At 35.3% G+C, this 15,915-nt stretch overlaps 1 protein-coding gene across 1 annotated transcript in view; it reads right to left on the bottom strand.

Moving 5' to 3' along the window:
- Positions 1 to 15,915, bottom strand: part of LOC103229510 (phospholipid-transporting ATPase ABCA3) — an 80,958-nt gene that overhangs the window by 27,990 nt on the left and 37,053 nt on the right. The window contains exons 8-9 of the mRNA XM_073015711.1: positions 9,313 to 9,486; positions 3,548 to 3,726 (exon numbers count right to left, since the gene is read on the bottom strand). Of these exons, the coding sequence (XP_072871812.1) occupies positions 3,548 to 3,726; positions 9,313 to 9,486 (353 nt within the window). The remainder of the gene's footprint in view (positions 1 to 3,547; positions 3,727 to 9,312; positions 9,487 to 15,915) is intronic.

Here is a 15,915-nt window from a genome sequence, read left to right as displayed (position 1 = left end):
AAAAGACCTGAATAGACATTTTTTGAAACAAGACATATGAATGGCCAAAAGGTATGCAAAAGATGTTCAACAACCCCAATGCTGACACCGCCACCGGCGCGAACGTGCAGACACTGGCAACCCCACGCCCTGGTGCCGCCCCACTGCTGCTACAAATGCGCACAAGGATGTTGGCAGCCTCATCCACCCTGCGCTGCCAATGCTGCCTTTGGGAGCACAAGCGCCATGGAGGCCAACAGCGCCATGCTCACCAGTGCGCCACTCTCGCCATCACTGTTGCAAGCATGAGTGTGAGCACCAACACTGGAACCCCCCAATCCCAGCCCTCACCGCCAGCACCCCGCCCTTGCCACACCACCACTGTAACTTGTGCAAGCTCAGCAGGTATGCGGCAGCCTTGCTTCTGACAGTACCCCAATCAGCTGAGGCGTGTGCACCTCCCTGTACCGCTGTGGCTGCTGGCACAGGCAAGCAAGCATGGATCCTGCTGCCGCTGCCCCAGTGAAGTGCTTTGGCCCACGCCACTCCTTGGAGTGTTCTGGCCAGTGAACTGGGACCACTTCAGCCCCTCCAGTGCAGCAGATTCCTAACTTCCAGGGGCCAGAGAACAAAGCTGTGGGCCCAGGACCAGCTCCTCAGAGATACAGCATGCAGCCCAAGAGTGCGGAGCTGAGACTTAGCCCCCTAAAGTCTTCCAGAAACAAAGCAGTCAACTGAACCCACTTTATACCACAATCAAAGCCCCAAGGCATAAAAAAAGATACAAGCAAAAACCAACCAAACAAACAAAAAACACAAAAAACCAACCCATCCAAAGGACAGTAATTTCAAATATTGAAGGAACATAAGCCCACACAGATGAGAAAGAACCAGTGCAAGAACTCTGGCAACTCAACAAGCCAGAGTGTCTTCTTACCTCCGAACAACCACACTAGTTCCCCAGCAGTGATGGTTCATACCCAGGCTGAAATGGCTGAAATGACAGAAATAGAAATCAGAATATGGATAGGAACAAAGATGATCAAAATTTAGGAGAAAGTAAAATCCCAATCCAAGGACTCTAAGGAATATGATAAAACAATACAAGAGATGAAAGATGAAGTGGCCATTTTAAGAAAGAATCAAGCTGATCTTATAGTGCTGAAAAACTCACTTCAAGAATTCTGTAACACACACTTCAAGAATTCTATAATACAACTGCAAGGATTAACAGCAGAATCAAGCAAGCTGAGGGAAGAAGCTCACCTCAAAGACCAATTCTCTGAAATAACTGAGTCAGACAAAATAAAGAAGAAACAACAAAGAATGAACCAAACCAGAGAAATATGGAATTATGTAATGAAACAAAATCTATGACTTACTGCTGTCACTGAAACAGGGAGAGAAAGCAAGAAACTTGGAAAATTATTTCAGGATATCATCCATGAAAATTTCCCAAACCTTACTAGAGACACCAACATTCAAATTCAGGAAAAGCAAAGAACCCCTATGAGATACTATACAAGATAACCATCCTCAAGACACATATTTGTCAGATTTCTCAAGGTCAAAATGAAAGAAAAAATGTTAAAGGCAGCTAGAGAGAAGGAACAGATCACCCACAAAGAGAACCCCATCAGGCTGACAGTGGATCTCTCAGCGGAAACCCTGTAAGCCAGAAGAGATTGGGGGCCTATATTCAGCATTGGTAAAGAAAAGAAATTCCAACCATCAATTTCATATTCAGCCTAAGTTTCATAAGCAAAGGAGAAATAAGATCCTTTTGAGACAAGCAAATGCTAAGGGAATTCATTGCCACCAGACCTGCCTCACAAGAAGTCGGTAAGGGAGTGCTAAATATGGAAAGGAAAGACCATCACAAAGACACACTTAGGTAAAAGAACCTTGACACTATAAAGCAACTCCACAATCAAGTCTACATAACAACCAGCCAATGACATGATGATAGGATCACGTTCGCACATATCAATATTAACCTTGAATATAAATAAGCTAAATACCCCAATTAAAAGGCACAGGGTGGCAAGTTGGATGAAGAAGCAGGACTCAACTGTATGCTATACTCAAGAAATCCATCTCACATGCAATGATACTTACAGGCTTAAAGTAAAGAGATGGAGAAAAAGCTAAGCAAATGGAAAACAGAAAAAAAGAAGGATTGCTATTCTAATTTCACACAAAACAGATTTTAAACCAACAAAGATCAAAAAAGACAAAAAAGGGCATTACATAATGGCAAAGGGTTCAATTCAACAAGAAGACCTAACTATCCTAAATATGTATGCACCCAACACAGGAGCACCCAGATTCATAAAGCAAATTCTTGGAAACCTACAAAGAGGCTTAAATAACCACACAATAATAGTTGGAGACTTCAACACCTCACTGACAGTAGTAGACAAATCATGGAGGCAAAAAATTAACAAAGATATTCAGGACCTGAACTTGACATTGACCAAATGAATCTAAATGACACCCACAGAACTCTCTACCCAAAAACAGAACATACATTCTTCTTATCTGTGTATGGCACATACTCTAAAATTGACCACACAATCAGCCATAAAACAGTCTTTAACATATTACAAAAAAAAAACTCCACAAAATCATACCAACCACATTTTTGGACCACAGTGCAATAAAAATAGATATCAATATTAAGAAGATTGCTCAAAACCTTACGATTAAATGAAAATTAAATAATCTGCTCCTGAACAACTTTGCGTGAACAATGAAATTAAGGCAGAAATAAAAATCAGAAAAAGATACATAAAAAAAGAAAGAAGACAACAGACTAATATCCCTGATGAATATTGATGCAAGAATTCTCAACAAAATACTAGCAAACTGAATTCAACAATACATTACAAAGATAATTTTATCATGTCCAAGTAGGATTTCTCCCAGGGATGCAAGGATGGTTTAAGATACAGAAACCAATCAATGTGGTACATCATATCAACCTAATGAAGGACAAAAACTATATAATCATTTCAATTGATGCTGAAAAACATTTGATAAAATTCAACATCCATTCATGATAAAAACCCTAAAAAATGAGTATAGAAGGAACGTACCTCAACATAATAAAAGCCATATGTGACAGACCCATGGCAGGCATGCTATTCACAATACCCAAGATTCGAAAGTAACCTAACTACCCATCAATGAATGAATGGATAAACAAAATATGATACTTATACACAATGGAGTACTTTTCAGCCATGAAAAAGAATTAGATTATCAGTGAAATAGAAAATAGCATTAGAGAAAATCCATAAAGACAAAATCTGGACCTTTGAAATGACCAACAAAAAGAATGCAATTTAGTGTAGGTAATTCTATCTCAATATAGGTTAAGAAAATACAATCTTGTAGACACAGATTTTTCTTTCATCAAATAACTTCCAAGCTTCCTGAGTAGCTGGGACCACAGGAGCATGCCACCAGGCTGGCTAAGGTAACAGTATATAGATACATACCTCTCAGACCTAATTTTCAATTCTCTTAGAGTTGTTCTTAAATTATTCCACACTTGAGTACTTACTTTCCTGTATCGCTTGTAGATACCAAAGTAAATGTATTGATTGAGGAATGTTCTTAGTCTCCATGAAGTAGTCTCCCAAAAGAAAATCAACACAAGGAAAATAAAGCCTGCAGTACTCATGTCAATCAAATACTTTCCAATCATAGGCTCTTCCAAAGAATAAATGTTCTTCTCAGTATCTGAAATTGGCAAAAAAGAAAATGCAAGACAGCTAATCTTAGTGCACAACATTGATACTATGAATGAACAAGAACTCGGAAAACAACAAAGAAAAAATATAGTATAAAATCAAATATTAGACTAAATTGAGACAAGGTATTTAGTGTGAGAAGTACTTATCCTGCTACAAAAATGCCATTTGAACAATAAATTTTGAAGATCGCCTTCATTAACATAATACATGGTAATTAAGTAAGCATATGTATATTAATATATTTATTTATATGTCTAATAATCATTGCTTACTATGAACAATATATCCCAAATCCTTTCAGAAATGTGAAATCTTAAGTTGCTAATTAGAAGAAAGCTTTAAAGTACAAATACTCTTGGAAAAGACACACTCGCCTTTAAACAATGTAAAACTGACCATTAGCTGACACTTGTAAAACTTGCTTGGAAAGTTCATGAATAAAAGGCACAGAATTCATGTTATAAGAAAATGATAGCCTGGCACAGTGGCTCACGCCTGTAATACCAACATTTTGGGAGGCCGAGGCATGCAGATCACCTGAGGTCAGGGCTTTGAGACCAGCCTGGACAACATGGTGAAACCTCGTCCCTACTAAAAATACAAAAATTAGCCAGGTGTGGTGGCTGGTACCTGTAATCCCAGCTACTTGGGAGGCTGAGGCAGGAGAATCACTTGAACCCGGGAGGCAGAGGTTGCAGTGAGCTGAGATCGGGCCATTGCACTCCAGACTGGATGACAGAGCAAGACTCCATCTCAAAAAAAAAAAAAAAAAAAAAAAAATTCCTGTTATAAGAAAATTATAAACTTTCCTCTCCTTGTTTTAAAAAAGGATATTTTAGAATAGTTTTAGATTTACAGAAAAATTGTAAAGAGAGTAGAGAGCTCCATATATCCTGTACCCAGTATCTCTAATAACATATACTAGTAAGATACATGTTACAATTAATGAATATTAATACATTATTATAACTAACGTACCTAATTTATTCAGATTTCCTAGTTTTTAAAATATAATGTCCTTTTTCTGTTCCATGCTCCAATCCAGATACCACATTACATTTAATAGCCATGTCTTCTAGGTTCCTTTTGGCTGTGATAGTTTCTTGGTTTTTTCTTATTTTTAATGGCATTGACATTTTTGAGGAGTACTGGGAGTCAGGTATTTTTTAGAATACGATCTGGGAGACCCTCAATTGGGATCTATATAAGGTTTTTTTTCATGATTAGAATGAGGTTATGGGTTTTTGGAAGGAATACCGCAAAGGTAAAGTTTAATCTTTATCATATTTAAAAGGAGAGCTCCATACACTCAAAGCGAATTATTTACTGCTGACGTTGCTCTTGGTCACTTGATTGAGGTGGTGTTTTTCAGTTTTCTCTGCTATAAAGTTTTTCCTTTCTTCCCCCTTTATATACTAGAAATTATATATTTGAATTCAAATAGATATATTTGAACATCATTTAAATAGATGTCAAACTAAATATCAGTATTACTTTAATAAATCAAAATAGACTTACAGATATTATTTGTTATATTTTGGGTTATAATCCAGTACTACTTTATTTTGTTGTTCAAACTGTTCTAGTTTTGGCCACTGAACTCTCCCTTTTTCGGAATCACATTTTATAAGTCTTTGTCATTGATGTATAGAAATGCAATTGAATTTTATGTTTGTATTTATTCTGAGTTCAGCAACCACATTAATTATTATAGAATCTAATAGTTCACTAGGGGATTATTTCAGATTTCTGGGTAGACCATTATATCTACTATTATTTCATCTTTTACATTTCTCATACCTTAGAATTATGTTTTAAAAATACTTGACGCATACCAAAGACTATATGGTATAATATTTATGCATATATATATATATATATATTTTTTTTTTTTTTTTTGGAGACTGAGTCTCACTCTATCACCCAGGCTGGAGTGCAGTAGCATGATCTTGGCTCACTGCAACCTTCCAGGTTCAAGCGATTCTCGTGTCTCAGCCTCTTGAATAGCTGGGTGCATGCCACCACACCCGGCTAATTTTTGTATTTTTAGTAGAGACAGAGTTTCACCACGTTGACCAGGGTGGTCTCGAACACCTGACCTCAAGTAATCTGCCCACCTCGGCCTCCTAAAGTGCTAGGATTACAGGCGTGAGCCACTGCACCTGGCCTTATTTATAAATTTTAATAATAATATCATAATGGCATCTATAAGCCAAGCCTCAAAATGAAAAGTTTACAAATATTGTAAACAGAATACTTATGTGATCCTTCACTTTTCTACTCTCCACAGATAACTGCTATGATGAATTGTGTTCTGATTTCCTGTGTTAATTACATACAAGTTGATCTTTACATGTATGCACTACCAATATTTTAATTTCTAAATTTGAGCTTTATAAAAACAGTATCGTACTCTCATATAGTTGTCTGAAGACCATTTTCTCCTTATATTATTTCTAAAATTCTCAAACATAAAGTGAAATCGAAATAATAGTAATAAAATAAACACTGTTCCCTCTGCATAGTATCAACATTGCTAACATTTTGACACATTTTCTGCCCCCACCATAGGTGTATTCGTAAGTATGTTGCCTTTGTGTTTTTTAAAGGTTATTTTGTCATGTGCACTGTTTTTATTCCTTTTTGTCCTCCTTTCATACTTTGTATAAATGTGTCCTACCTCTTTCTGGTGTGAACTGTGAATTCTCATGGACCATCAAAAATAGTAATTCTATGAAATGGTGATAATGGTTTGAGAAGATGACATGGTTGCTTGGTTTATGACAGCTATTTCTGTTGGTAGAGTGAAATATAGTTTCTTTACATGTAAATGTCTTTTTACTGGGGAGGGTGTGATGGGGTGGTGGTGGTAGTGTGGATACAGTTTTCTGATTTCCTGATAGCCTTTTGGTTCTTCAGGACCCTTAGCTTATGCTATATGTTTCCTTCTTTCTACGTCTCAAGTCTCCAAGGGACAATTCTATTTTCCAAATTGTCCTGACTTTTCCCAGAAATTTTGTCTTCCCAAGAATGACAATCTTCCAAAAGTAATGAGACATCAAATCACAGATGTTAGAAGCTTAGAGCATGTAAGTAGAAAAAATGCCAATCCCTCCAAGCACACTAACATACATTCTAGTCACAAAAAGAATGCAGAGTGACAATAAACAATCTAAGGGCTCATCTTGTGATGTTAGAGAATTAATCCCCCAAATTTAGAATGTAGAAGAAGAAAATAATGTAGAAAATAAATTTTTTAAAATGCAATAAAAAATCAACAAAATTGAAAACTTATTTTTTGAAGACTAACAAGTTGATAAACTTCTTTTAAGACTGTTTAAAAAAACACAAGTGGCAAAAATTAGACAGAAATGAAAATAGAGACATCATTATTAATCCTACAGATGTTAAAAAGACCATAAGGTATTGTGAATAAATGTATTCCAATAAACTGGAAAATTTAGATGGAGTGAAATGGTCCTGTAAAAACTCAACTAACAACTCCTCACCCAGATTATTAATAAGATACCAAAATAATTCTCATTTAGAAATGTGAACAATTAAAAACCTCCCCAAAGGACAATCTCCATGCATAATTAACTTCACATATGAATTACACCCTATTTAAGAGGAAATAACACGAAACATTTAAGAAGATACGTTGGTAGATACACAAAATCTTTGAGCAAATAAAAAATAGGAAGCACTTATTACTTTATTTTTTATTTTATAAAGTTTATTTATTTATTTTTTTGAGATGGAGTCTCACTCTGTTGCCCAGGCTGGAGTGCAGTGGGATGATCTCGGCTCACTGCAACCTCTGCCTTCCACATTCAAGCGATAGTTGTGCCTCAGCTTCCCAAGTAGCTGGGATTACAGGCGTGCAACACGACGCCCAGCTAATTTTTGTATTTTTAGTAGAGACAGGATTTCACCATGTTGGCCAGGCTGGACTCAAACTCCTGACCTCAGGTGATCCACCTGCCTTGGTCTCCCAAAGTGTTGAAATTACAGGCATGAGCCACCATGCTCATCCTGTTTAATTTTTATACCAAATGTTGGTAAGTATTTCACTAAAAATTCCCAATAATTTTAGGTTAATCTTTTTAATAGATATAGACACAAGAATCCTTAATTAATATTAGTGAACTTAATCCACAATATATAACATTTAATATATCACAATAATGCTTGCTTTACCTAATTTATTACTTGATTTGTTATCATGTACCATTGCAAATTCAGCTTGTATAATTCACCATGTAGTTCAATGGAATAAATATGTAATTCAAGAGAACAAAGAAGAAAAGTTCAACAGAAGCAGTAAAAAACATCTGTTAAGATTGAACATGTATTCATAATTAAATAAACTAAACAGAATAGAAAGAAACTTCTTGATTCTGATAAAGGGTTTCCATAGAAAGCATCATTCTTGATAGTAAAATATTATAATGTTATCTTATAAATTGAAATGAAACTGAAGGTCTATGATGACCAATTTGATTAAATTTGAACTATGTGTCTTTGACAAAGCAGGGAGTCAAGAACAAAAAATAAGTGTACATGGATTGGAAAATGAATACGTTATTAGCGGCTGCTTTGAATACATCCATTAAAACAAAAAATATACACCTAAATTATTAAAATAATTTTACAAGTTCAATAATATACAGAAAATGAACTTTTTCAACTGTATTTCTCTATATCAGCAACAAACAAAAATGACATTTCAAAAAGTCATATCATTTATAATAGCATCAAAAGATACATAGGAATAAAATGAGCAACATAGTTGCAACACTTTTAAACTAGTAACCACTAAACAGTATTAAATAAAAACGGTGAAGACAGAACAAATCCTTCCTTATGGGTATGCATTATGCAGTGGAAGAATAAAAACTTTGAATCCCAGTCTGGACCATAAGAGCTGTACGACACACAATCATTTTCCTCAAATGAGTATAAAAACAGGTAACTTGAGATTGTTGTGAAGACCACAATAACGCAGGTAAAGTTAGTACATGGTTGATTATTAGTACTTCTTATTGTACATCTGATGACCACTTTAAACTTACCCTGGATTTGCTTTTGAGGCTTTATTATATTTATTTGTTTTGGTTTTTTGAGATGGAGTCTGGCTCTGTCGCCCAGGATGGAGTGCAGTGGCACGATCTTGGCTCACTGCAACCTCTGCCTCCTGGGTTCAAGAGATTCTCCTGCCTCAGCCTCCTGAGTAGCTGAGATTACAGGTGCGCACCATCATGCCCGGCTAATATTTGTATTTTTAGTAGAGACGGGGTTTCTCTATGTTGGCCAGGCTGCTCTCGAACTCCTGACCTCAGGTGATCTGCCCACCTTGACCTCCCAAAGTGCTGGGATTACAGGTGTGAACCACCGCACCCAGACTGAGGCTTTATTATATTTAAGGAGGTTTTTTCCAGCCTTGTAAAAGGACTTATGTACCAAACATGTGTCCTGACGCTCTCCGATGAAGGAAGGACAGATTCCCCACATGTTTTACAGCATGAACCTGAAGCTAACTTGCTAGACTTAGGGACCCTGAGGTACTTACTTTCTTTGCTACAATTTAGGTAGACAGGATGCTTCTTTAAGGTGGTGCACAATATCTTCACGTCGTAGATAGTTGTATACTGACTAACGCACTTTGCAAGGTTGTAATTGGGAAAGAGCAGCAATGAATTACGTACGACGGTTCTGGTGGTGTTTGAGATGTTGGTTAGCTTTTCTGAAAAGATAAGATTAGGTTATATTACAGGAAAGCAACTATCCCCAGGACAACAAATCCTCCAGTGATGATCAAATCAAGCTCAGAAAATTGAAAACCAGACGATTATCTTTGAAGAACATTCCAGTGGCTGTCTGGAGTGGCCACTGCCATCAGTGACACAGTTTGTGCTGACGATTATAGAATTCTGAAGTATTTTTGGTGAAGTGGGTATCCATATAAGTCTTCCTGGCACTTGATAGGGTCAGGAAGTCACTAGTGGCTATTTTTCAACACTTCTAACATGAATTGATTAAGGGAGTAAAGTACAGCCAGGAGATAGAGGCCAGAATTCAACAGTAGAGAATGGATAGGGCAAATTCTGAAACATTTGAGCATTCAAGAAAATTTCAAAGAAACAAGCTGATAAGTTAATTAATGTCTTTCCAAAGAACGAAGTGCATATAAGTAATTAGAGACTAAGTTCCTGGGGATATAAACATGTTTAATTTAGGCATTTCCAGTGTAGAATTTTGATAATGAATTCACACATTTGGGAAGAGGACAAAAGACAGGTCTAAACAAAAAGTTATCATAAAACACTTTGAGCAGGGAGAGATGGCCAAGACGTGAACCCTCAAGTGCTAAAATTATGGCAAGTCGATCTTAACTTGATATAGAGAAAAATAATTGACACAGAATGAATAATTCTGGATACTGGCTTTTTGTACAGATGCAAAAAATATCAAGGGCTAACCCTATAGACTAGCACTGTCCAATAGAACTTTACATCATTATGGAAATACTCTATAAATCCTCTCTAAAGAATTCTAGGGAGGACCATATTTAATACTTCTTTGGCTTGCCTTGGCACATCTGTTCTTATACTTTGGTAACACTTCCTCAGATTTTATAGCATTTTTGACTAATGGTAGTTTATTTTCAGTCTATACACACTTTAATAACTTTTCTATATTACAGAATGGAATTAAGACTGATGTATAATGTTTAACAGAAGTGGCAATAGCTGTCATCCTCATCTAGTTCCCCATTTTTAAAGGAAATGCTTTTGAAGAGCCAGTACTGAATACTATATTTGCTATAGGTTTCTGTACATGCATATGTCCATTATAAAGCTCAGCAACTTTTCTTCCTCTTAATCCTTCTTTACTAAATTTTTTTTTTTACTATGTATCAATGATTTATTTGTATTTATTAAGATTTTTAGGTTTCCTCATTAATCCCTTAAAATGGGAATTTTGTTGATATTTTGATATAAAAGTAAACTTCCTAGATTCAATTTGCTAATATTTTGTTCAGAATTTTTTGAATCTATATTCATGAATGAGAATAGTTTGTGATGATTTTGCTAGGTTATGGCATGGGGCTTTTGCTCATCTCATAGGAGGAGTTAAGAAGTAGCATCTTATGTTTTTATGTGCTAACTGGAAGAATATATAGAACTCAGTAGTAAAGCCATCTAGGCCTTGTGTTTTCTTTGTAGAAATAATTTTAACTATTAATTTAATTACTTGAATACTTAAGTACAAATTAAATTTTCTAATTCTTCTAAATCAAATTTAGTGAAGTGTTTTTAGAAATGTAACAATTTGTTTAAATTTTTCACATTTGTTGCCCTAAAGTTGTCATATCTTCTTAGATTTCAATGTTATAACAGCTATACAAATACATATACAAATATATATTTATATAACAGCTATATAAATATATATAAGTAATTCTCCCTGTCTCAGCCTCCCGAGTAGCTGGGATTACAGGCACCTGCAACCACGCCTGGCTAATTTTGTATTGTTTAGTAGAGACGGGGTTTTGCCAAGTTGGCCAGGCTGGTCTTGAACTCTTGACATCAGGTGATCCACCTGCCTCGGCCTCCCAAATTGCTGGGATTATAGGCGTGAGCGACCATGCCCGGCCCCATTTTCTGTTTGGTTAAATTTTACTTTTATTTGTTCATTCTTTACACTTTCTTTGAATTTGTTAGGCTGTTATTTTTCTAACTATTTAAATTGGATAGTTTGTTAGTTAAGTTTCAGGCTTTTTAATATTAGCAGTTAAAGGTATAAAATTTCCTCCAATAACTCATTTGCTTCAGAGTATTTAAATTTCTCTTCAGTTCTAAATATTTTCTAACTTCTGTTATGATTCTCTCTTTGGCCCATTAACTATTAAAATGTGTTTTAAAATTCTCAATTTTGTGTTCTTTTTCCAGTTATCATTTTGTTACTCACTTTTAATTTAATTGCCTAATGGTCAGTAAATACATCATTACATATTAATTTTCATGATGTATCATCTGGGTCAGTTTCTGAGACTTATGTGTTTGAAAACATGGTTTGGGAATCTATGTTCTATGTATGTTCATTAATGCAAGTTTATTAACTGTACTGTTCAATATATAACATTCATTGATTTTCCCCACTGCTTTATCCATCAGTTACAAGAGAGGTATGTTCAACTCTCCTTCTGTAATGTTGTGTGTCTGCCTATTATTCCGACTGGTTATTTAGACTATATATATGTCTACATTATATCAGTATATAAGTGAAAATTTGGAATTCTTATAACTTCATGCTCAATTGAATCTGCTATCATGTTGTAAACCTCTTTATCTCTAGTAATTTTTAATGTTAAAAATATTTTTTCTCTTAATAGATTTTAAAAAATGCAATAAAAAATCAACAAAGTTAAAAGCTTATTTTTTGAAAAGACTAACAAGATTGATAAACCTCTTGTAAGATTGGTTAAAAAATACAAGTGGCAAAAATTAGATATGAAAATGGTTATTTTCAGTCACTACTGTTTTATTTTTGTATTTTTCCTGTTATAACCTTTGCCATTCTTGCACATTCTGTGTCTTTATTTTTTTAACTATGCCTCCTGTAAAATGCATGAAGCTAGAATTTGGGGTCAGGGAGAATCCAGAATGCAATCTTGTTTATTTAATGAGCATATTTTGTTGCTATTTAATTTTGCTAATGATATATTTGGGTTAATTACTATCATCATATTGCTTTGGCATGTATTCTTTTCTATTTCAATTTTTCTCCCTTCGCCCATCTTTTGGATGTGACTTAGTTTTCTTTTCTTCTGTATTGCTAGTATTTATGTGTTTCAGAAGTTATACTTTAAAAATATTCCTTCAGTGGTTACACAGGATATTTTAACCTGCCTATTTAAGTTTTATCTCTGGTTGCCTCAAAGATCTCTTCAGCCTTGGTGTTCTGAAATTTCACAATGATGTGTCCAGGTGAGAATTTAAAACAATTCAGTGAGCTTCTGAAACTGAAGATTTTTCTTTGAATAATTCTGGAAATTCTCAGCCAAACACGAACCCCTTGTCTTCTATTATTTCTTTCTGAACTCTTTTTGACTGTACATTGGAATGTCTATCTTCCATGACTTTTAACATTCTTTCATATTTTCCATTTTTTTTAAATCTCATGGGATACATTAAGTATATTTCTTTTGTTATCAGTTGTTGCAATTATTTCTGAAGAATTTTTAACAATTTTAGCTTTTATTTTAGATACAGGGGGTACCTGTACAGGTCTGTTACCCGGGAATATTGTGTGATGCTGAGGTTTAGGGTATGGATCTTGTCACCCAGGCAGTGAGCACAGTACAGCATAGGTAGTTTTTCAACCCATGCCCCCTTCACTCCCTCCCCACTCTGGTAGTCTACAGTATCTATTGTTCTGTTTATGTCCATTTATGCTCAATGTTGAGCTCTCACTTATAAATGAGAACATGTAGTATTTGATTTTCTCTTCCTGTGTTAATTTGCTTAGAGTTATGGCCTCCAACTGCATCCATGTTGCTGCAAAGAACATGATTTTATTCTTTTTTTCATGGCTGTGTAGTATTCCATGGTGTATATGTACATTTTCTTTATATCCGGTCTACCACTGATGGGCACCTAGTTGATTCCATGTCTTTGCTATTGTGAATAGTACTGCAACGAACATACGAGTGCATGTGTCTTTTTGGTAGAATCATTTCTTTTCCTTTGGGTATATACCTAGTAATGGACTTGCTGAATTGAATAGTAGTTCCATTTTAAGTTCTTTGATAAATCGCCACATTGCTTTCTGTAATGACTGCATTAATTTATATTCCCACTAACAGTATTCCCTTTTTTTCTATGAAATCACTAGCTGCTGCTTTTTGATCATTTGATAATAGTCATTATGACTGGTTTGAGATGGTGTCACATTGTGGTCTTGATTTGCATTTCTCTGATGATTAGTGATACTGAATATTTTTAAAAATATGTTAGCTGCTTCTAATGTCTTCTTTTGAAGAAGTTTCTGTTCATGTTCTTTGCCCTTTTTAAATGGGCTATTATTATTATTTTCTTCTTAATTTGCTTAAGTTCCCAATAGATTCTGGATATTAGGCCTTCGTCAGATGCACAGTTTGTGAGTATCTTCTCCCACTTTGTAGGTTGTCTGTTGATATTTTCCTTTACTGTGCATAAGCTGTTTAGTTTAATTAGATCCCACTTGTCAATTTTTGTTTTTGTTGCAATTGCTTTTGGGGACTTAACTGAAAATTCTTCGCCAAGGCCAATGTCAAGAAGAGATTTTCCTATCTTGTCTTCTAGGATTTTCGTAGTTTGAGGTCTTACATTTAAACCTTTGATCTATTTAATATTTGTACCTGGTGAAATGTAGGGGTCTAGTTTCAATTTTCTGCATATGGCTAGCTAGTTATCCCAGCATCATTTATTAAATAAGGAAGAGTTTCCCCATTGCTTGTTTTTGTTGGTCTTCCCAAAGATCAGATCATTTTAAGTGTGTGGCTTTATTTTTATTATTCTGTTCCATTGGTCCATGTGTCTGTCTTTGTACCAATACCATGCTGTTTTGATTGCTATAGCTTTATAATAGAGTTTGAAGTCAGGTAGTGTGATGCCTCCCCATCTTTGTTCTTTTTGTTTAGGATTGCTTTGGCTAATCAGGCTCTTTTTTGGTTCCATATGAGTTTTAGAATAGTTTTTCTAATTCTGAGAAGAATGTCATTGGTGGTTTGATAGAAATAGTGTTGAATCTGTAGATTGTTTTGGGCAGTATGGCCATTGTTATGATATTGATCCTTCCAACCCATGAGCATGAAATGTTTTTCCATTTATCACTAATTCTCATGCCAACTGTCTATAATATCTATTGATTCTTAATTTAAATTATAATTCTTTCTCATTTCTCAAGATTCTATTTAGATCTTTTCAAATCTAAAAGGATCCCAATACTTGTGTATTATATTATTTCCTCATATTTCTGTGACTCTGTTTAGATATTTTAAACATACATGTTTATATTCTATTCTAAAAAATTATAAATCTGAAATATATGCAGGTTTGATTCTATAGTTTGTGGTTTCTGCTAGTACTTGCTCATAAGGTCTTGCTTCTTTTTATTTTCTTTCTTCAGTCTTTTAAATTGATCTCTAGTAGCCTCAGTTGGATTCAATTTGGTTAGACACCTTTGACCTTCCTATACTTGGATATTTATATTTTTCTCCGGGTTTGGAAAGTGTTCTGCTCTTATTTCTTTAAATACACTTTCTACTCCTTTGTCTTTCTCTTCACTTTTTTTTTTTTTTTACCACATTACTTAAACATTTGCTCTTTAATGCTTTCCATAAATTCCATAAGTTCTCTTCATTCCCTTTTCTTCTTTTTCCTCCTCTGACTATATATTCTCAAAAACCTATCTTTAGGCCGGGCGCGGTGGCTCAAGCCTGTAATCCCAGCACTTTGGGAGGCCGAGACGGGCGGATCACGAGGTCAGGAGATCGAGACCATCTTGGCTAACCCGGTGAAACCCTGTCTCTACTAAAAAAAATACAAAAAACTAGCCGGGCGAGGTGGCGGGCGCCTGTAGTCCCAGCTACTTGGGAGGCTGAGGCAGGAGAATGGCGTGAACCCAGGAGGCGGAGCTTGCAGTGAGCTGAGATCCGGCCACTGCACTCCAGCCTGGGCAGCAGAGCGAGACTCCGTCTCAAAAAAAAAAAAAAAAAAAAAAAAAACCTATCTTTAAGTTCACAGACTTTCTTTTGCTTGACCAATTATACTGTTGATGCTCTCTACTATATTTTTAAGTCCAGGATTTCTTTTCAAAAATTATTTCCATATCTCTATTAAATTCCTAGTTCTGGTTATTGTTTTTCTCATTTCTTTGGACTGTTTCTCTGTATTTTGTATTTTTTGGGGGTTTGCTGAGCTTCCTTAAAACCATTATTGTGAATTCTTTGTCAGGCAGTTCATATATCACCTTCTTCAGGGTCAGTCATTGGCATTTTATTTTGTCTATTTGGTGATGTCATGCTTGCTGGATTATTCATGACCCTTGTTGTTGCAGGTCTGCACATTTGAAGAAGCAATTATTCTAGTCTTCCCTGACTGGCTTCATCTAGGAACACGCTTCAACA

This window comes from Chlorocebus sabaeus, chromosome 5 (genome assembly GCF_047675955.1).
Source record: "Chlorocebus sabaeus isolate Y175 chromosome 5, mChlSab1.0.hap1, whole genome shotgun sequence".
In the NCBI taxonomy this organism is placed as follows: domain Eukaryota; kingdom Metazoa; phylum Chordata; class Mammalia; order Primates; family Cercopithecidae; genus Chlorocebus; species Chlorocebus sabaeus.
The sequence above is the reverse complement of the archived record's forward strand: the minus strand, read 5'-3'. Positions and strand labels throughout refer to the sequence as shown.